This window comes from Pantherophis guttatus, chromosome 2, assembly GCF_059756535.1.
Source record: "Pantherophis guttatus breed Tessera chromosome 2, ASM5975653v1, whole genome shotgun sequence".
Taxonomy (NCBI): domain Eukaryota; kingdom Metazoa; phylum Chordata; class Lepidosauria; order Squamata; family Colubridae; genus Pantherophis; species Pantherophis guttatus.
Window position 1 is genome coordinate 220,365,876 of NC_142064.1, and position 23,071 is coordinate 220,388,946.

The following is a 23,071-nucleotide window of genomic DNA, read 5'->3' on the forward strand; positions in this document are numbered from 1 at the left end:
CGTTGTCAGAAATGCTGCTTTCCAAAATATATAAATTGGCTCAGTACTCAAAGAGGTGTACTTCTTCATACAGAGCATGGAGTTTAGTTGGAGAAAACAACAGAGAACACAAACCAATACCAAAACACAAGCCATTTTGATTTATGATATTTGATCAACTGAGTTGCTTCTGTCTTTTTCCCTCACAAAGGGCATCATTCTCAAATGCCGTGAGGATATAGCAGCCAAATCAACTACTATTTCCTGTTGCCGTTCTGCTCTTACTAGCTGGAGATTTCCTTTTGTCTTTCCTGCCGGTTGGTTTGCGGGACCATCTGTTCAAACCACCTGGGTAGGGAGGCTACAGGGAAACAGCATGATTTGAGTGACCAAGTGGCAAGCAATGTCCAGCTAGGCCAGACAAGACAATCTTCCAGCTTTAAGGAAATCTGGATCACCAGACTGGCCACCAAACTTAACAGGCCTCTTGTCAGCAATCCATTTCTGTCCCACGAGGTGGAAACCCTAAGAACTAGCATCTGAACTGGCTTCTTTTCTTTGTTCTTCTAGCCCTGGGCACGCAGTTTGAGCCAGGTGAGTAGCCGCTGCCCTTTTAAAGTCAGGTTGCTTCCGAACTTCATGTATTTGGCTCCTCTGTCTGGGTCTGCAGGAAAAATCCTGGCTGACATCAGGATGTACAGCACAGAGGGGGTAGCTGCTTGGCCTTGTTGGTGAGGTGGGAAGAACACGCAATCGTACAACATGAACACATTTTCTGGATTTTGTTTCTCTAGGCCAAGGTCTGAAACATTTCTGAGGGTTAAGGGCTGCCTCTGGCTTTTGAGCAGAATTACAGGGTTGCACATACTTCAGAAAGTTAGGAGTGATTCAGAACTGAACTGCTGTTAAAATTAATGAACATTTAAGCATTTTTATGAAAACCCGTACTGATTTTTCTCTTCTATAACTTTCAAAAGTTACAACCGGGTGAGAACTTTTTCAGGCTTCTTCCAACTACAGTTTTGGGAGGAAGAAAAGGTTCTCAATTATATGCTTGAGCACTAGGACAATTATATACTTGTTTCTATTTTATAAGCCACAGTGCTAGCTTTTTAAAGAGGTCCTTCCATGAGGAAGTTAAATAACTCAAGATGACAGCAAGGTTTTAATTGCATCAAGACTACATCAACTTTTTTGACCCTATCCTCCTGGACCCCTCTGTTAACAATACTCCTAGTTAATAAAAAAGTGTAATGGAGCCCTAGTGGATACCCTTGATTTCAAAGCAGAATGCATTATGATCCTTTCCCTTTTATATTTTAAAATATGGCTGTTATGGCAGTGTGGCCTTCCTTTTAACAAAATGACTAGCAACAGCACCTATCACAAATCAGAAACACACATTTAATTGAAACATGTATGTTTTCCATATGAGTAAGAGGTATTAGTGACAAAATACGTCACATTGCAAATACTGTTTCTTTCATGCTTCCAAGTGAAGCTACAATGCAAATATTAAACAATAAAAAATAGTTAGGGATGATCTCTGGTACTTTTGTCTTATCCCTGGCTTCAGTCATTCATCAATTATTTTCTAAGGACACCTGTAAGACCTATGTGGAATGATATATATTGTTATACTGATAAAGAATCCACCTGAGAACATTGTCTGTTTTACAATAAAACTCTCAGCCTAACCCACCTCACAGGGTTGTTGTAGGAAAAAGAGGAGGAGGAAGGAGCATTAAAAGTAGATTTGCTGCCTTGATTTATTTATAAAAATAGCAGAGGCACAATAAAAATAAGTGTTTTTTTTTTTAAAAAAAACTTTCCTGAAAGAATTAAAATGATCTCCCAATATATAACTAACATTTTATTTTATAGTCTATCTTCCAATATGGCATAAGCCTTTAAAAAAACCCAAGGAAATATACAAATCACACGAGACAAAATTATGTACATTAAATGTACAGAACGAAGAGGAGAACATAGTAGATTTACATAGTATCTGAAGAATAAAGTGAAGTATTTTACATTAAATAGCATTTTTAATAGCTAGGATCATTTGACGTCTCTGCTCATAGGCAGAAGTCATGATAAAGGATAAGTGTTCAACATAATTTTAAAATGTGGTTTTTGTATAATAAAAACCAAAAGTGACGTATTCAAGGAACTAGTGCTTTATTTATTTATGAAAGTTATTGTTGCCATTGGTTTGCAAATACTAGGAACCATGGAAGTAAATATTTCCTTGCACAATAAATTAAGAGCAATCATCATTGTAAAAGCTGATAATCATGATGGCATTAATGAGAAAGCTCACAGCCTGTGAGAAATGAAACTTCTGGTATGTTAATGAAAGGTGGAAGTCTGGCATTAATTCCAATCTGCTTATATTTATTGGGGTGGGTGAATTTGGGTGAGGTCTTGGAAGCTGAAGAATGCATTAAATTTGTGTCAAGGGAAAAAAGATTCTCTTCTTACATGAAAACTGGCATGTTATCCCTGTACAAGGGGCCATGCTAATTTTCTCTGTATTGTTCCAATTCTACTAAATGTCTTGCCAAAACATGCTTCAACAGCACATGTACTAAAATTGAAACAATACAGAGATTTACTATGGCTTCTGCGTCTGTATAATATGCTAGTTTAACCACAGAATTTATTTATTTATAAAAAAGGAGAAGGTATAATTTGTCTAAGAAAACTTGTTTCCATTACTAGCAACAATGAACTTGCAATAAATCTGTTTCAACTCATCCCAGCTAAGTGTTGGGACATTAAGGATAGCATAGTGTCGGACATTAGGTGGAGAACCAGGTTGAGCCAGGCTGTTCTAAACCGTACATTAAACTTTCTGGAATTCTGCGCTCAAGTGCACAACCAACAATTCAGATCATGCCAAATCTTTCACTAAACCAAGTTGAAAAATCCAATACTTTCTGAAAGGAAAAAGAGAGAGTTAAATTGTGACTGACTTGCCCTTCAACAATTTTCAAACCCTAGAAAAAGGGAGGCCAGCGTCCAACCCAAATAAAGCCCCTTAAGTGAATTGACAGTGTTTTTAAAAATGGGGGAGGATAATAATATGCTTAGTCTAAACAAAGAAACTGTCTGGTAACTTGAACAGACTTTATGTTCTTTTTTTCTTAAAGAAATCATTGGTTTGTAGTTTGTACTGACAACATATATGCATGAGAAAAGGTTTGAGATACTAGACACCAACAGACCAGAGTTTTCCCATATACAAGTAACTGCTCAAATATAGTCTGAGCAGTTTGTGCATAGCCACAATATATTTTTAAAGCATTGTGCATTAAAACAAAACAAAAAGAAGTAGCACAGATGATGAAGGTACTGCTTGCCACACTGTCCAATTTTAAATTATCAAGCTGCTCTACAGGACAGCCAAGAGTTCCCAATTCCACAATGCTATCAGCCAACTTCCATTTCTGAAAAGAAACAAACTACTATCCATAACACTTTAAAAATAAAGAATCTTGTTTTTGTAATGCACAATAGATTCAGTTTCCAGCATTATTTAGCACACACACTTCAAGAAATCCTGAAGTTAACTCATTAATATTCTTTTAAACTAAGGCAGAAGGCTGTCTAAACATGGATGAGACGTGCTTATTTCACTGCAATTTGCAGTATTCCAAATATTGCTTTGATCTACAATGAGTCACGTTTTCTTCCTCTTGATTTTGTTTATAATTTTTAAGAAATGGTATTTGCTAATTCAAATCCTATGTCTTCTGAGAAATGCATTATGTGAATGATGGTGAAAGAAGTGCATGTTTCCTTCCTAGCATCTTTACACGCCGTGTCCTCACTCAGTGCATGTTCATATGTAGGCCAAGCATAAATGAAAAAACTCAAATTAATTTAATTACCTAGCAGCACAACAGTAGTTTAGGGACCTTATGCTTTTACCCATCCCTGCAGGGGGTCATGCAAATAAGTTTGAAGAATGTTGTGCTAAAATTTTATAGATCAACTAATCATTACCATTAAAACATTTTTATTTTTATTATTTTTTGGTCACTAAAGTTATGAACAAAAGCCATGTCCAGGTTTTTTTATATTACCAAGTCCAGCCATGCTCTGATCTAAAGCATGTGACACAAATACCTCATCTACTGCATTTATACCATGTTTCTTGTGACTGTTTTGGGATAGAATGGATATCCTTTTAAGCTATCCTATTTTCATTGCTATTGTTAAATCTTAATCCCAAATATGCAAATAAATATTCTGTCAATTCCTTCCCCCCCTCCCAATTATTGCAAAAAATATAAAACTATGCACAATCAGAGCTGGATGTAACAAGATTTCCCCATCATTTCTCTTTGCAAAAGATTTAACATATAAACAAGGAAAGCAACCCATTGGGCACTATAAATAAGAACTGAGATCATTTAGGGCAATTCCCCTGCTGGTGGACTGGAAGAGGTTCTCTCACTCAACCCACTTATTTGCAGACAAATTGGTCCACAATCTCTGTGCATTTCTTGCATTTCACGTAGCAGCACCAATGGAACTTGCAATGGCAGCGTTCTGTCTGCACAGTCTTGAACTGGTCATAACCTCGGCCACAGCACATAAGTTCACAGCCATCCATGCCTTCTGAAGTCTTATTGCAGAGTCGACCCTGGGTGCCCAGAGACCCAGTGCTCTCGTTGCGCACGCAGTAATCAGGACTAGGGTCAATGTACACCAGGTCATAAATAGTCGGTGCATTGAAGCGGCTGTTCACCTGAACCAGTTTGCCACGGAGATTGAGTTTCATAGCGGCAGCACTGTCGTATTTTTCCTTCAAAGCATCGCCCACCTTGCGAAAGTCAGCCAACTGCAGCCAACAGGTCTTTAAGCTGCATGATCCGGACACACCGTGACATTTGCAGGCTACGTCTGCCAAGCTATACACTGTCTGTAGGAGTCAGAAGAAGAAAAATGAGTCCTATTGTCGCAAAATATAAACAGGTGTAAAATAAACAAAACAACTACTTTTATATGCACTACCCATTGGGGAAAGAACTGCAAATGATAGCATCTCTTCACCTGGCACCAGTCTATTCTACCTTCCGGAATGCCCACCTGCTTTGAAATCTCCTGTTAGACTACTGCTAAGTAACAATTTTTTAAAATTATTTATTCAATTTCTGAAGCAGCCCATCTCAAACAAGTGACTCTGGGCAGCTTACAATTCTAAAACTGTAAAACAGTTAAAACCATTTAAATCAATAAAAGTTAAAACATACAGAAAACACTTATTTGGAAAGCTAATTAAAATTTCATTCACCTTGTTTCATTGGGGTTTTTTATAAAAACTCCCCCAGTCTTAACTGTTGGTTGTCACATCATACCCAATATAATAAGAGTTTTTGACAGGCTTGTCTGACAATATATTTTATCTGCTTCTTTATTTATAGGCCCACTTATCACTTTTGTATAAAAATAATGGAGGGAAAAGATACAGAAAATATAAAAGTCCAAGTTACTATGACCTGAACCTCCATAGTCAGTCAAAAACCTTCACAGCATTATTAGAAAGTTACTTTAAACAGCAATTTTGACAGTAAAATATTAAAAATCAGGCTACAAATTGCTGATTTATAGTGACAATACTGCCCTATCAGCACTGATACAGAAATCCAATTAATTTTGCCATCTTCCCAACGTTTTATGGCATGATACTGCCACCTCACAAATTTCACTAAAAATGAATCCATGAAAAAACATTTGTCTGCAGCAATTGTCTACAGTTTGTGTTGTTCAGTTGCTAAGTTGTGTCCAATACTTTGCGACCTCATGGACCATAGTATGGCAGCCCGCCTCCATCCTCCACTGTCTCTGAGCCTGCCCAAGCTCATGTTCATTGCATTGATGACACTATTTAACCATTTCATTCTCTGCTGTTCCCCTTCTCCTTTTGCTTTCAATCTTTCCCAACATTAGGATCTTTTCCAATAAGCCCTTCTTCTCACTTGGTGGCCAAAGAATATATATAGTAGTTCATTGCATGATGTTTCTCCTATCTCTGGAGGTTTTTCTTCTTCGCCTTTTTGATTAACATTGAAAACATGGAAATCACTCACTCACAAATTTTGCATGCAAACTGGAACTTCTTTTAATATGTAAATGGTCTCAGAAAGCAACAACACTGGAATAAATTATCATGGTCATCTGTTTATGTCATCTCCAACTTGCCTGCGAATGGTTCACCATATGCTGATGGTCAGGATTAAAGAATACCCCATCCTATGCTACAAAATTATACTAAGCTGGCAGGATCAGAAAGTATGAGAAAGTGCTAGCAAAGTTGTTTGGCCCACTTACACCTGTGGGTATTAATGAGCTTAAGACACCATGGAAAACTCGTGTTTGTTCAAGGATATTATGTAAGATTAAAGATTGTTTTATACTTCCTTGGCATGCTGGATGGGACAGGGGGGATAAAAAGGATGCCAAGCATTATTAGATGCCCTAGAAAAGGAATGGGACAAACTTCTGATCGATCTTGAGATATGCAATCTGATCACTTTTCCAATCAATACCCTTCCGTGGCTGCTGAATAGCCACTAATTTCTTAGAATTACACAAATTATGCCAGTCTAAAGTCTCATATGCTCATACCTGGTCCAAGCACAGACCTTCATTTCCAGTACAATAATATATCAGTTTTATCTCAGTTCTCCTACATAACTGTATGCATGAAGCAGTTTTCTGGATATTCAGATTTTTTTTCAATAGGTTAACCTAGATAAATAGCTTTCTCTCTTTCAACAATGGCTGTCCAGCTGTTAAATCCTTAGAATTCCATCTTATTTTATTTGAACCAGAGATAGTAGCTTAGCCATCTAATATTGGCTGATTCCAAAAAAGTTGAGAAGAATGAGACCTAGTTTTGATGAGAGACTACCCCAAAATTCCAAGGCTGTTAACCAGAAGAAGGCAATGGCAAACTTATTTCCATCTATATAGTCCAACAGGAATTGATCTTGATCTGAGGGCATCTTTGCCTTTATTTTATTATTATTGGAAACCATTTCAAAAACCAGTACAATGGCAACAACGTGAAGAGTGAAAGGATGTGTCTGAGCAATTACGTTTCAGGTGCACAGATTTTGTTTTTCTTCTCTTTTCCACTTCCTGATTTGCAGCAACCAAACAATGCAGCAATAACAGAAAATGAACAGGATCAGAGGCCACTTATCCATGGCTGATAAATGGGTCGTCATCCTCAAGAGAGCACAAGCACAAGCTCACTCCTTGCATAAACACTAACTGGTGTCACCTATCTGCACCACTGCCTCCTGGTTCACCAAGATGACAAGGTATCCAGTCCCTCCCTTCTCTTATTCTGTTTGAAGTTGCTTGGTGCTGCTCAGCAATCTGCAGATTTGTGATGTCAATTCTCCCAATAACAAAAAGAAAGAACAGTAGAAAGAAGGTAATCAACTTTGGCAGGTAACATTTCAAGAAGGAAAACTGGAAATAATTGAACCTATGAAAATCCAGATTTCTAGCAAAAATAAAACTTACAAGTTGGTTTTACCTACCACCTTTAGACTGGGGGAAAAAAATCCATGATACTTGACCAATCAGTTGACTGGCTCATTGATAGTAGAATTGCATCAGATTTTTCTTTTCAACCCCCCCATTTTCATACTGGAAAGATGTGCTGCTCCTAGAGCAGATTTTCCATTCCAGTTTAGCATCTCCCTCCCACACTAGTCTCCATGCACAGCCAAGTGACTCCATCCAAAAGAGAAAACCCCAGAACACCTCTGGGTGGGGGACAAGCCGACACCGCAATATCCTCTTTGTAAAGTCTTGGCAAGGAGACCTTGATAATTTACCCTGTATAAATAGACATGAGTCAGTGTTGACACAGCCCCAAAAATCCTGGGGTCTGACACATTAGGTAGATGCTGAATGCCATTTCCACCCAGCATTAAAAAGGGGGGAGTTCAAACCCTGCCAAATGGCAAGGCAGGAAGGCGGCTCAAAAGGGGTGGTAGCAGGGAACCACTCAAAGCCGACACAGGCAACTGTGAAAAGTCATTTTTCTTCTTTCTAGCAACAAGTTGGCCTTCCCAAGGCTTTCAGATGCCTTCTTGTCACATTTAAATGTTATTAATTTTCAATTATCCTTCATCTTAATTCACCTTGAAACACAAGTGTAAAGTCTCTAGCCGACTTCTCCTGGCACCATCAGTTGTAGGAAAAATAATGATTTTGGCTCTTTCCACTTCAGGGCAATAAAATGAAGTTTACGCTCATTCGTTTAAAAGATTTTGAAGATTAAAAAAGCCATAAAAACCAACTTCCACCACAGAAAAGCTTTTTCTCTAATAATACAGAGAGGGTGGCACTTTTTTTTTCACAGCCTTATAAGGAAGACTCAAAATAGCCCCACACAAGAACATTTCGCTCTAGTAAATATGCTTCTTCTTTCATCCCTTCCAAAGAAAACTGGATGGGTAGGAAATATAAGCTAATAAAACTCTATTCTGCAGAAAATTTACTGTGACTTGCACAATTTTACCAGAAGAATCTGGGCGGGGAAAAAGTGTAATTTCAGCCCCATGCACAGGAAGGAAATCAAGCATTAGCTGTTTCAGTGCCACTCAGATTGTAAACTTTTTATTATTATTATTATTTAAAATAGGCCATTTGTATTTATCTAAATTGAGGTATCCTGTCTAGTCTACCTCTAGTAGTAGTGGTATTAATAAAGATTATAATAATCATTTCTGCACTTATTCATCAAGTCTGTTCAAGAAAACAAATTCAAAAACAAGACAGCTTATGGGGGAAAAAAACAAACGTGTGAATGAATTAATGAAAAGTCAGCCTTTCTTAAATTACACAGCAGCGTAAACCTTTACAATATCAGTTAAGAACAAATAGATGAAAAGAATCCCTTTTTTGAGCTACTTACTCTTCTTCCTGCTTCATTGTTATGTATGTTCATCAAAATTCTAGCGCTCTCATAAGATCCTTTCTGATAGATCCGCTCTCGCTCACGGGCATCCACAAACTCCTTTGCAAAACGGTAGCCATAATCAATGTTGTCTCCACAGCCCCCCCACAGCCAGTCCCGAGGTAGATCTTTTGGCCGGGCAGCCCTGCTGCAGCCACAGGAAGAGAGCTCTCCCTCTCGGCAGGCCCGGCTCATGGCATTCACCACACCAGCAGCACTGACAGCATAGGTAAAAGCAGTTTCCCGGCTGCCTACAAAAGAAGAAAGGAGAAAGAGAAGCTGCTCAGCATTGGAGACTGGAGTGCATGTATTTATTTGTCAAAGAAGATATATTACTTTTACAATGGAAGAACTTTGCCCAACGGATTAATGTACTTTTGAAAAATAGGGTATATCAAGTGAACGTTAAGTATAATATTTGACCAAACTTGTTGGTATTGGATGAAGTTCCTATTTAAAAAAAAAAAAAAAAACTATGGGAAAATCCTCTTGACTTGTTCCAAAATTCACCCTTTTGGGGTATCTGAGAAACTAACAACAAGTTTATACTGGAAAAGAAAGTTCTGATCTAATGATAAGGTTCACAAACTGATCAAGAAATAATTGACGTGTTTTCTAGATATGTACTCTATACAAAATATCCTGCGTGAAAAATGTAAAAAGCGTTTTAAGAGATGCTTTCACGGTAAGTAAGAGATCCAGGATACCAAAATGGGCTAGTTATTTGAATAACCTGAAGGAAAATTCATTAGTTAACAGGTTACACAAATCCATCAACAAATTAATAAAATTGGCTAGTCCCATGCTGATTTCTTTCAATTTTAGCCATATTGGGCAAGTGTCTATAGCTTTTTAAAATTGTAACTAAGGGGGCTGTCACAAAACATAGCCTTATGCAATGATTTGAATGTCAATCCTTTACAATGCTGTGTCCTAAGTTCTAAAATCCTCTCATTCCAGGTTTTTCCAAATAAAAAACATATTAATTTGTTTAAAAATATATAGCTACATTTTTAAAAGCCAAAGGATTGTATTTAAAACAAAGGTTTTAGAATTATATTATCTCAAGAAGTTTGCTGTCAGTTTTGTGCCAGTCAGGAATTTATTCCAAATTAATTTTTGTAGTATGCTTAATCTGATTTATTCTAATACAACTATATGAATAATGGAGAAGCCCTATGACTTTTACACTAGTATGGTTCAGATTAAATTCATAAACACTTTACTTCCTTTTGCATACATATGGCAATTATATATATTTTAGTAGCATTTAGGTTTTATGTTTTCCCCCAAAAGTATATTTTAAGAGAAAATTTTTGACTATGGCATGGGGAAAAAAAAGGCAGAGATGGTATACTTTTAAGAAAAACAACAGATGGAATAAATTTATTTGTGGCATGTTTAAGACAAATATCATCAACTTTGACAATATTAGAAGTCTCTCTGCCAGCAAGAGAGTGTTGGTTTGTTTGGAAGTTCTCTATCCTGTGCTAAGCATAAACATGATACCTTTACATCAGGAAAAGATGACATGTTAATCTTTGTCCATTTCAAACAAGAAAAATTCTTTCCTCCATATACATAATTTTGAAAGAAAGACTTCAGAACAAGTAAGAGCATTTGCTTATATGGCTCAAAAGTTAGTTTAAAATGTAATCTTACTCAGAGTTTAGTTTTTTAAAGACAACTGATTTAGTGGTTTCCATGATTTAAGTGAATACCAAGTACAGGACTTTTTTTTTTAATCATATACTTTTATTCAAGTATATGGTAGGATAACTAAGCAATATTGATTTCGACAAGCATTCTCGGCTCCCAACCCAAAGACCGCTTTTCAACTTTTGGAGATCAAGTCATAGACAAAATTTTCAGAAAATGTTTGGTTTGTTATCATCTACTGTTCATCTAGCCAGAGAGAAAGTACCCAAATATTACACAGCCAACTTTCCAGGATTGTTCAGAAAACAAAGAAATACTTGTGCCAGCAGTAATGTATGCTGATTCATATCTCACTGCATTTAATGCCAAAGCTTGTGCTATTTCACAAATAAAAATCATAACTGTAAGAGATATTCTACCTTGAGAGTCAGCTCTTAAAGCGACAACACCAATATACTTCATTGATATCTGATTTGTTCCTTTCAGCAATGAAGATGTAAATCTAATCATTAGACTTTTACTCTTTACTTAAATTTAGATGAAGAAATTGTACAACCTTGCAATACACTACACAAAATATTTCATGTATTCTTTCAAGTCAAATCAGCTAAGAATTTCTCACAAAAATTCTGAGAAACACAAAGAAAAACAGCCAATAGACTCTATCCTTTGTAACAAGTACACTGTTGTAGCTGGATTTATAGTAAGGTAGAAAAGTGTTTAAGCAAGAAACAGGTGTCTGGGTAAAGAGAAACAACCACCTATTTTATAATTCACTTAAAGTAGGCTGAAATATGAAATGACAATTTCTCACTGCTTTGGAGAAATTTCTCACACTACTTGTTCTCACTAGTATTTTCATGATCTGAAAAGTTGGATGCGCACATCCTGACTTGTAATTAACTTAAACAGGTTATTGCCATTTTAAATCAAATGAAATAAATGCAGATATATTATGAGCAGGAATCGAAGGCCTGAAACTAAAATGGGAAGTAGTTCTAGCACTGATAGTTGCAAACTTTGTATAAAGAGGTTGTGTTAACTCAGATATTATAAAACCAATCTTCAAGTCCTAGACACATACATCTATGCTAATATCTAAAATAGTTTCAGGCTTTTAGCACTCCATATCTATGGAACACATACCATACTAACAATTAAAAAATTTATTCAAAGCCTCCCTCAACAGCAATTATAATGCAAAGCTGCAGAACATTTAAGTCTTCAAAAGGCAAGTGTTTCCACTTACTTCATTAAAAAGGGCACGGAAAATGTTTGAGATTTTGTAAAGGTTATTTTACATAAAATTAACTTTTAGAGTAAATGTGACTTAACAGCATCCCTTCAAGCAAAGCAGAAGCCTACTCAATTCTTAAATGAAGTTATTTTTAATCTAATTTTAAAGTCATTCCAATCCTTTCCTATCCTGTTTCAAAAAGAGGAATGTAAAATTAGATTTAGATCTCACTATTCTGAAATGATATTATACACAAGCTGTGAGTTAAATTGGGGGAAGGGCTAGACCGGAGGTTCAGACTTAGATATTCAGATGTCATTTCTGCAAGCGGATAAGGGGAGAAAACAGCAATCCACCAGTCAACCAAAGTACCTATAATAATGCTGTGAGCTGAGCCCATCAAATTCAGTGGGGTTATCAGAGATAAGACCTCTGTAAAGCATAAAATGGAATTCTGCTCGTGTAAGCTTGTCAGCAAAAAAAATATATCAAAAATAAATTGACAAAAGATATATTCCTACTAGAGAGATCTTTTATGAAGAATAGCAATTACTTAAGTATATGTATCATCTATGTATCTATGGGTGCATATGCACGCACAGACACACACTTGGCCTTATTCAAAGTATTCTGTCTGCAAACACCAACATAATTCACATCATAGCCTTAAATTTCTTTAATGAGAATTAGCTTGTTTTCAGAAAGCTATAATCCTGAACTTGCTTTTCCTGTTGAAATCTCATTACATTTTCCTTTAAACGTAATGAGATTTCAATATTGGTATATATACAAGCTTGGGCTGAGAAATTATGTATTAAAATAACAGTCCAGAATAGACTTGATATAATGGTATGAAAAATTAAGGTGATTAATCTAAAGACAAAATTCAACTGTTAACATGGTTTTGCTATGAAAATGATCCTAGGCCAGCCAAATCTGCTTCCAATCTCCTGTCCTAAAAACAGATTTGGGGGATGGGACGAGAACTTCAGTATTATTCTTCTCTTTTCTATATAACCGTCAGTCTCACAATGGCTGCTTGCTCACCAAAAGGATTTTGGTTTTTTGCCAAAGGCATTTTAACATTTCCATTCTTGATTATCTTCAGTGGCACATAAAGGACCTGGCAAAGTTTTCTAGCACATAACATACAAAAATACTTCATGTAAACTCTGAAGTACTTCCTACCTATCTGCATGACTCTGCCAAAGACAGAGTTATTATCCACAGTGCTACAATTCCATCTTCTGTGGCGGAACTGATACTGGCATTCTTTGATCCCTGTCTTTGCGCCCTCTCCAATGTATTGCATGTGATCCTGGTACAAATGGCAGAGTTTCTTTTGTCCTTGAGACAGCCCTGCCAATTGGCTACAGAGAGGTTGGGCTCCAATTATATACACCTCTGGCATCTGGACAGGGTTCATAGGATTCATATGGTTCATACCTAGAGACCTGTAAAAGGAGAATAGTTATATTAATAAGAGACAGTTCAAATACAGAAACTGAATGCACATGCAGGCATGGGCCCCAGTCCTATAGCAGATTTACTTGGAAGTAAGATTCAGTGATGTTCTAGGCATAGTGGCCAAAGTGGGAAGAAAGACTTGTTGAATATTTGAAATAATAAAGTAAAACCATCTGCATAAAGTTAGGAAGACAAAAATCAAGTTATGCATTTATCTAAATACATTTGCCCCCTTAGCTTTAAATTATTGCGCTCTCCCTACATTTTTGAGAATTAAACACACACAAACACACTCTGAAAATATTTAAATCCTAACCTACCACATACTTTTTTTAAAAAAAAAACCTGTAATATCAGCATATTACTATCTAAAACATATTGAACATCAATAAAATTAACAAGTTAAATAACACAAAATATAGTTTGTATGTAAACTATATGAACTATGTGAACATATATCTGAACTAGACAATTTCTAGAGGCATCATGAAATAAATGCCTTAATTTAACAACCACAACTAACAACTTCAACCAAATATTTTTTCTAACTCAAATGTGTGTTTTAATGATAAATGTCTGTTAATCAGACAGCAGACCTGTTTCCAGAAATTAAATTCCATTAAGATCAATAGGGCTTACCCCTATATGTATACAGAATCTATAGCCTTATATTCTTTCAGAGAAAAAAATAACAGAAAGTTACTAAATCCATTATTTTAAAGTAGCTCCCAGGATTCACTTTTGTGTATGTGTGCTTATGTTGCAAGCTCAATACGCTCATTTCAACTTCACATTTTATTTAGTTTCTACTATTACAGTTGGTTCCATAGAGAATTCAAATTATTACATATATGTGGCAGAGAGTTCACTAAAGGAACAGAATGAAACAAGTGGTTAGGGATTCATAAATCAAGTAATTACATTTTCCAGGAACTATCTGGGCCTTCCTTCTTCATATTATCTGGAAACCGGAGACAGACAGACCTGTATTGTGTGTGGGTGATTAGAAAGTGATAAAAATAGAATTAAAAAGCTTACCACCAAGAGCTGGCTTCTATCATGATTTGGAGAAGCGAAGAGAAGATGGTCAGACCCAACAAAAGGTACTTGGAAGTCATTGCCCCTGTCCACAAAGTTCCACTTTGCATTATTGCTCCCATGGACTTCTGTAGGGGAGGGAAGAGGAAAGAGACTGATTTGACTGTTATTGCGTGGCTCAGACCATTTCAAAAGTGAACAAAGTCCAGCCTGAAGGGGGGGCGATTTCTGCAAAGCGGCAGCGGCCCTTTTCCCCAATGAGTTCTTACAGTGCAATGGCAAAGCCACTGCCTGCTGCTCCAAGTGCATTCATCCGCCCAACTGCCCCACTGTTGGATCTCAGTGTTTGACTAACTCTCAAAGCAGCCCAGATACTGAAGGGAAGCTGACCGGTACCCAGCCCACGGTCCTCCCTCTCTTCCTCCTCCTCCTTCTCCTCCCAGACTGCAGTAGACAAGACCTTGGCTTTGGGGCAAAACCCAGCCCTGGCGCAGCGAGCTGGGTGCTGCTGGGTTCCACGGCTGGCCACCCTGTCAGGAGAAGCAGGTGGACTGAGACAGGAAAGAGATTAAGCAGTGAACACACACACACACACACACACCACAGGGTTTTTGAGCACCAATCGATCAAAGAACCCCAGAAAGGGAAGGGGGGGGCAAGCAAAGGCCTATCATTTTGGAGAAGAATCTCTTCAAGTGAATCCTGGAGAGATGAGGTAGATATTTGGGCTCAAGGCTTGTGACAAGCCTTCTCAATGGAAGGAGAGGAGCTCTCCCCATTTCTGCATCACTGGCGAGAACCAGAGACAATTTAATAAACCTCCGACGGCCTAAACCCAAAGCAATTAGCGTCCCTTTCCCCACTTAAAGGAGTGTCACGAATGCTTCTATCCAGATTTTCGTGATTCGCGGCTAGAAGGGACTCTCTTTCGTTTTCATGGTTGGCCTTGGAGAACCTTAAATCATTTACACCGTAGCAATTACAGCGAGCCCGGATTTGAGAACCGGACAGTTTCAGAGCCGCTCCCCCGATGAAGCAGAAAGCTCCCGGAACCCCCACAGACCGCCAGCGGAGGGCGGATCTGCCTTTCACGCGCAACCCCGGGCTTCCCCCGCGCGCAAACGCCGCGAATTAATCGGAGGGCGCCGAGCAAGCAACTTTCGAGCTGCGCGCTCGCTCGCCGCCTAGGCATGGCTGGGTTGGGAAGGTTCATTCCGCGAGGAGAGGAGTAACCTAGGAGGAAGTCCAGAGGGTTTCAGGCATAGCAGGCGGTTGGAAGACGGAAAAAGATAGCCCTGCGACGGGCATTTCCATTTCCAAGTTTTAAAAAGAGAAATCAGCACAATCCAGTGTTGCTTTCTCTACACTCCCGTGCCGACGGACATTGATGTTTCAACCTGGTCGGTATGGTTGCAGTATTATTGTCCTGACCAAAACACAATTCCACTCACCACTCAATCTTAACCGCGTCTACTCGGAAGCCCATTCTGCAGATTTCCAATGGGATTACTTCCCCACCCCCCAAAAAAACCCCAGGTCTGCCCTTAACTACCCCCCAAGAGATTGGGGGGGGGGTGATGATATAGCTGAAGGTACAGGGTGCTCCGGCAAGGAAGAAGGCGGGATTGCGCTTGTCGCGTCTGCCACTGCAAATCGCCCTCCAGGTTTGACTTGCAAAAAAACTCTTGGGGAAGTTTGGTTTATTTCCCTGAGAACCCCCCCGCCCCCCCCGGCTCGTATTGCTCGGCTGGCCCTTCTACGCAGGGATTCTCCTCGGCCTCGTGCTGGGTAAAAAGGAAAATGGCTTTCCAGGCGAGCGGGCCAGAACGGCTCCTTCAAGCTTCAAGAAGCGGGGAAATGGAGCTGGCTCGCGAGTCACATTTTAACATGCTTGAACTCTCGCCGACGGGAGACTTGGCACCGGGAATGCTCCCGAAGGACTTAATCTGGCCTTTTCCGAGCCCCTTCCAGCTTGCCCTCGCGCCGCTTTGTTTTGGGTCAATCCCGCGGAAAACAAGGCGCGGTCGCGCCCAGTTAAGCCGTCTCCCCAAATGCAACGTGACAGAAGGTTGTAAGAATTTTGGGGAACCGGCCGGAGAGGCTGCGCGTCTAATGACGGGCACCCGATTTATTCCTCCATCAGACTGAAGCGCAGAGTTCACGCCCCATAAAGCCGTCCACGCTCAGCAAAAGAAGGGAGGGAAATGGGGGCCGGGGAGACCGCGAAAGCCACTCCAGCCGCCCCTCGTCGAAGGCGAACAGCGTACGGACAAACCGGAAGATGGAGAGGAAGGAAGGAAGGCTCCCTTAGCCATTGCCCATCGGGGCGATTCAATCGCTTCCCCTACCTCCGATCTAAGCTTCCCGTGTGGCCTTGGGCCCGTTCCCTCCGTCTCGGGGGACCTTTCGCTGTGGCACATCCATGCAGCTCGCAGCTCAGGATTTCAGGCCGCAGTTTCAGCTTGCCGCTCGAGAGGAGTGGGCTTTGCAAGGTGCAATTCGATGATGCTAATCCAAGAATAAACCACTCGCGAGAAAGTTGAATCTGAGGGTCACAGAGGTCAGGATCTAGGGCGGGACGTTTTCAGAGGCTTTCTTACTAAAGCTGGGAGAGTGGGGAGGGTCAAACAAGGGCTTTTTGGAAAAGGTAAAATGCCAAAGGAGAAAATCGCCAGCGCACAGATGGTCCAGTGGAGCTGCTTTTCCTGATGCAAACTCTCAATTGTACTATTTTGCTGACAACCGGGGGAAACCTTATAACGATATCCTGAATCCTGTCGCTGAATGCTCGGAATATGCTTCATGCAAACTCCGCTAGGAGAATCCGAAGTTTTATTGCATTTTATATACAAAGCCCCTTTTCTGCTCAAAAATAAGCAGAAGGGACGAAGGGATTCCACAGGCTGAAGAGACAGGAGGATCTTTAAATACCTTATGCACAGAAGTCAGTCTCCTGGCTAAAACTCCGTCGGGTTGCTCTAAGGAGGCATTCTCCTCCTTCCCCGATAGAGGGCAGTCGCAACCGCGAAACGTTAGGTCCAGCCGAAAGCCGGCGGATCTGGAGTTGTCGCCTTCCTCTCGGCTTTTGGTGGCATTCATTACTTTTGAGTTTATTCAGTGCATCCTAGCGCAGAGCAGAAAGGACCTCGGAGGCGAAACCCCTCCCCATTCCGTATGGGGCACCCAAGAAAAACGCACCGCGCTCAAGCAGATCCCTCCACTCATTCGGGACGGAACCGTTTTCTGTATCTGCAGAAGGTCCGTATCAAAGACGCTTCTTGCAGCCGGTCGTTTTTGGGGCACTGACGAAGATGAACTTTTTAATACATTTTCCCCTCTCTGCAACGGAGCGCGGGCTTCTCCGCTTGCGACGTCGTTTTGTTGTTGTTTTTTTTAAAAAATGCAAGGGGTCTGGAAAGTCTGTTTGTACATCTGGTTTTATGGCCGCTATTTTAAAGCTCAGTTCTACTGGGGTTAAGTAGGTATACAGACTGCGAGCCCTTTCTAATCTGATGGGTTGCAAAACGCAGCCACAATTGCTGCAAGGGGCCGGGCTCGGATTTTAGGAGCCGATACCTGCCAACCCACCAATTGTCCCGCAGGTTCGGTGGGGATATAAAAGGGGCAAAGCGTCCCGAAGTTTGATTGCAGAAGCTTCCAGGTTTTCAACAAAGGGAACAAGTCAAGGGCTGCAAACCAGGCGGTGGGCTAAAGCGACTTGTTTCGGCTCACCCCACGATTAACCCAAATGCAAGAAAATCGCTGGACTTTCTGTCGGTTTATGCAATTTGACTACCCCACCCGCCGAGAGAAAAGCTGAACTTTCCTGGCTGAAGCTGAACTTTCACTGACCCCACGACTGTAACTAATTTAGCATACAATTGACAATTAAAAACAAACACACACTACTTTTTGAACACGGAACATTTGGAGCATCAAAGGCCCTGGGGAAGCGAGCGGAGACAAAACCCTTCCATCCTCCCTCGCGAGTAAAAGCGGGACCTTTTACAGATGCAAAGTGACAACATACAGAACCCGAGAACAAAAACTGAGGGCTCGAGATGGAGGAGGAGAAAGTCGTCCAGGGATTTTTTTTTTTTCCCCACTGGCCACCAGCCAAAACCCCTTAAAGGTACAGGCCTTTCCAAGGCTGCCATTACTCCCGTTTCTTCAATCCCCACGAGTTAAAAGTGGCAGTTAAAGTTGTCCTTTTAAAACCCACTGGATAGGCGAGGTAAAGCATGTGGATTTAGGGAGGAATTAAAACAGCTTTCCGAGGAAATCGATCACTCACTCCAAAAGCAAAGGACGACTAAGCAGAAATCCTTTGGAACAACAGGTTTCTGAGAAAACTAGGAGTTTCGATGGCGTGCCCTAATGCATAACCGGAATTTAATATTATGAGACCAACAGAGGAAAATATGGTTTATCCTTTCTCATCAGCTCCACAATAAACTTAATATTGTGGGGAGGGGGCTGCCAAGTAGCTCTGGCTAAGCTCTTCCAAGAAGGAAAAAAAAAGTTTCGTTTTCGTCTCAGATTTTCCTGACTCAAAACTAGGATGTTTGGGAAGAAACCCCAACTATCGCCCCCCTCCCTCCTCCTCCTCCTCCCCGTATCTCGAGCAAGCGGGTTTCAAACACACCCACCCTTCTCATTTCCAAGCGCTACTCACCTCCATTGTGGGGAGGAGGGGGAGGGAGGAAGAGACGATGGCCGAGGGGACCAGAAGAGAATCAGGAAACCGTCTAGTTTAGCAGCCAAGTAATCCAATCGAGGAAGCCCCAAACCCAACTTCTCGCAATCTTCTCCGGCGACAAATGACAGGGTTGTTCTGGTCGGGGGGCGGGGAGGGGAGACCCGCTCCAGCGCTGGAGCGAAGAAGCCTCCTTCGCAAGGTCCATCCGCGATCGAACCGAGACAATCGCAGATCAGCCCAGCCAGGTACCGCTGCCACGGCGCCGCCGCCGCCTCCCGCGCGAGGCTCGACGCCTCCCGAACACTCCTGCAGACTTCCTTCCCCGCCGTCTACCTACCCGCTGCCACGGGTGCCCGGCACCGGCAAGCTTTGCCCCAGCGGAGTCCCTCCATTGCGAGAGAGCGAGCGAGAGACGGACAAGGGAAAGGGGCGAACTCCTCCGGCATCAAAGCGCAGGACGGAGGTGGTGGCGGCGGCGGAGGCTACGGCAGCTGCTCCAATCCATGTCCCGCGGTGGCGCAAAAAAAAAAAAAAAAAAACACCACACACACACACACAAAAGTGCCGCTCTCCCTTCCCTCACAGTCCCGACTTCATTCTGCGCCGCGCGGGCACAAGGCAGCTCCTTCTCTTTTCCTCCGCGCTAGTTGCTGGCGCGGCCGACGCGGGCGCGCTTCTGCTCCCCTCGCCTGGCGCGAAGTGCGAGGAAAGTTGCAAAGGCGACGGTGTCTGCAGGGAAAGAACCGGGAGGGGAGGGGAGGGGAGGGAGGGAGGGAGGAGGAGGCGACGAAGGAAGAGCTCGCGGAGACGCGCGTGCGCCGTGTGTCAACCTATTGCAACCCAGAGCGAGCTTTTAAGCTGCACCTCAGGCGGCAGCCTCTGGACTCAGCGCCGAGCTGCTGGCTGGGTGGGATAACGCGGCAGCGCCAATGCCAGCCAGCCAGCGGAGAGGGCGGCATTCTTGGAATTTACACCCGCGTGAAAGGACGACGTTAATCTGGAATTGCTCATCGCCCCGACATCTGTTCATTGTTTTCCACGCCCGTAGAGTGGGGGGTGGGGGTGGAGTCGGGTTTGTACTTAGTTAGACTAAGCCTGAGTTCGAATCTTTCGCTCGGCCTTGATGTTCACTTGAGTGCTCTCGGCCAAGTCTGTCTTACACGAACTATTGTTGGGAGAGGAAACTGTCTTGACCTTCCTAAGAAAACAATAGGAATGAAACTACACACACACACACACACACCCGGCCGGTCAATCTTCAGGTGCCGCACTTTTACTTTCTGTTGTCCTGTCCTGAATAGAGATTACCACGGTTCGGTTACTTTCAGCACAAATTCATTTTAGAGCCGGAAATCACTCTATTCAATTTTAATTCCTCCTATATTTTTTAAAAAAATTAATTTTTGGACAACATCGTTTGATTTAGAACCCGTTTTACCACGTAAATTAGCAGTAGCTGTAACTTGTGGCGTGCACATTTTTTCAGAGGGAGCCTTCGTTTTTAAATTCCAGCTTGCAACGTGGCTATCGGGTTTTGATTTTGGTGAAAGGCAGAAACACGGCTTTCTCTTAAAACGGAGTTTTGCACGAGATACCAATCTTAGGTCAGGGTAGACCAGCTGTGCAGACTAGTCTATTCCTGTGCATGTTTACTCGGGCTGGCAGTGGCTCAATAGGCTTTATTCCCAAATAAAGGAGTGTGCATATGATTTCAACCCTACAGGCAAACTTGGAGTTAGTGTATGGGCTCAGGTCCATGGTTTCATTAATGCCAAAACTCAGCGCTGCAACGCACGGAATTAATAAAACAACCCTCTGCGCATGACCAGAGTGGCTTTATCTCAATATATAACGGTGGCACGGTGGCTGTGATCAACACAGAGGCATGACGTTTGCAGTTTAAGTTTAGACTTTAATTCTGTTTCTGCGCATAATCAAATGGACGGGGCTGGCCGGGAGCTTCACGTGGCTATCTCCGATCTAATAATACTGTAGTTGGGATACTAAACTGACGAACGGCTCCAAACAGCCAGCCTGCAAACATTTAAACGTGTGCAAATGAACACCCACTCCCTCATGAGCGGGCAAAAGAAGTGACAAGTATTCCTGCAAGGGGGAATATCTCTGGACAACTCTCAAAGAAAAACGCAACGCAGGAATGCAAAATTTTCAATAACTCATTCTCCGTATTTAGTCCCCCATACAGTTGCCTGGGGATCAGTAAGTGAGGTTCCGTTAGGTAGCCCGCCCCATTAATAACCCATCAATGTGTCCAAGTTTAAAAACGGCTGCGGAATAATACGATTGCTTTATAATTACTGTCAGGCATAAAAGGTTATTCAAGGCACCTACCCAGATGACGCCTGCCCCATTCTGCCAGAAATGATACTACTCTGTTGCATCGAGAGAAGAAAAACTTTGTAGATAGTTTATGAAGTCTCTCGGGAAACCTGTCAATTTCTCCCGCTTTCAGAACGGTGGTAAATACATCTAACTCCCTACCCAGTCTTTAACTCCATGCAGAGCGCTAAAACATGTATGTGCTGAAGTCCGAGCCTCCGAGATACAAGAAACTCCAAACCTCCGTAATTTATTTTGTTTATGAGTTCCTAACTAGATGTCTTTTCAGTGAATTGGGATTCCCGGAATCAGCCGAATAATAATGGTAATTATACTATAATCCCAAAACATCTGGAAAAATACTAGATTGGAAATGCATCATAATCCAAACAGCATTCGGAGAACGGCCAATAGCGAGGTTGGACACTTATAGCATTGCAGACATTGCTGGCCGACGATGTTGGGAATGATGGTTTAGCAACATCGGATTGTTCCCTCTACCCATCCTATAGGCTCAGGTCAATAATCAGAAGTTATCACAAGCTACGGGGAGCAGCTGGGTTTTTTATAATAATTTTAAATTAAATAGTTAAAACAATGTCTTTTAACCGCTCATTTAAAAAAAAAGACGTTTAAAGGAGGGAGAGAAAGGAAGCAGGAAAGACATATTAGAACTGGATTAATTTAGCAAATGAGGATATGGGGGAAATCGCTTATTCAAAGCATTACTTAGATACCCATTCATGCTGCTTGCATAGAAAAAAAAATCTTTCGTACGGCGCGAATCCATCAAGGTTAGTTTAGCGGGCTGCGCTCCTAAACACACTTGCGAAAAAGTCAAGTTACAAGTTCCAGCCTTGAACTCCCTGGACCTGCGGAGCCAAAGTGCCGGAGAGCTATTCCCCACCACCGCCACCCGCCTGAGCTGGAGATCCTTTTTTTCCCCGTCTGGAGGTATTATTTCAACTCAAACTTACTTTGATTTCAACGTGCAGTCCCCTCCCCCATCTCTTACTCGATCTTCCTTCTCCTTCGAGTCCAGCGAAAAGGAGTTAGTGGGCCTGCGAAGATCGCTCTTGGCAGAGGCGGCTGATTCAGGACCCGGGCAGTTGTGCGGGGTGGGGAGGGAAGTGGGTGGGGGCGAGGAAGGAGATTTTCCTTCCCTTCGGGCAGGGATGCCTGCCGGCTGGCAGTGGCTACTTGCCTGCTCAGACTCAGCGGGCTTCCGATGTCAATTAGGCAGAGTTGTTGACGGAGGATCTGGATGCAGGATCCTTTTGTCCCCCTCACCTTCAATAAGGCTCTCCCAAAGTCATTGCCAGCTCTTTCTCCCACATGGTGCCAGCAGCTCAGAGGGAGAAGGATCAACAGGCCTTGAGAGCACAATCTGCTTTGAGTCTCTGGGAATCCAACCCATCTGGATCCTGCTCTTCAACCCTGCCAAAACGGGAATTACAGAGAACTGTCTCCTTCCCCAGCCAGATGCTCTTCAAACGGTTGGATCCCAATTCCCATCCTCCCCCAAACTATGGCTGTTCAAGAATTAGGGGATTATTGCCCCCTAATGCGACTGGTTTACTGCAGGTGGGGAAAAGCAGGGCTATCTAGATCCAGTGGTCCCTTTGCAGGAAATAATGTGCCCTGCTCCCAAGTAAGTGTG

General features: G+C 41.8%; 1 protein-coding gene and 1 non-coding gene across 7 annotated transcripts; both read right to left on the reverse strand.

Annotated features, from left to right (window-relative positions):
- Nucleotides 1-1,839: 1,839 nt before the first annotated feature.
- WNT5A (Wnt family member 5A) lies at nt 1,840-22,825 on the reverse strand. Of its 6 annotated transcripts, none has more exons than XM_034436889.3 (5): nt 22,389-22,825; nt 14,373-14,500; nt 13,056-13,321; nt 8,930-9,222; nt 1,840-4,912 (listed from the first exon to the last, which is right to left on the reverse strand). In XM_034436889.3, the coding sequence occupies exons 2-5, from the start codon at nt 14,492-14,494 to the stop codon at nt 4,454-4,456; spliced, it is 1,140 nt and encodes a 379-aa protein (XP_034292780.1). In that variant the 5' UTR covers nt 14,495-14,500; nt 22,389-22,825; the 3' UTR covers nt 1,840-4,453. The 6 variants fall into 6 exon arrangements, with proteins under 6 accessions (XP_034292780.1, XP_034292786.1, XP_087743978.1 ...); XM_034436895.3 differs by having other exon boundaries at nt 22,616-22,809; XM_087887852.1 differs by lacking the exon at nt 22,389-22,825 and adding an exon at nt 19,936-20,117.
- LOC117660643 (U6 spliceosomal RNA) lies at nt 2,446-2,549 on the reverse strand. Its single transcript, XR_004589756.2, has one exon. It is a non-coding gene; the product is annotated as a U6 spliceosomal RNA (small nuclear RNA).
- Nucleotides 22,826-23,071: the final 246 nt, after the last annotated feature.

Excerpts from the sequence above, each read along its gene's own strand:
- WNT5A (XM_034436875.2), bottom strand. The coding sequence starts at position 16,792 with ATGTGCCACAGCGAAAGGTCCCCCGAGACGGAGGGAACGGGCCCAAGG. Across the intron at positions 9,223-13,055 it reads TGGCAGAGTCATGCAGATAG|GCAGCCGGGAAACTGCTTTT; the intron begins GTAGGAAGTACT and ends CTTCTTTTGTAG. Across the intron at positions 4,913-8,929 it reads ACAATGAAGCAGGAAGAAGA|ACAGTGTATAGCTTGGCAGA; the intron begins GTAAGTAGCTCA and ends TGACTCCTACAG.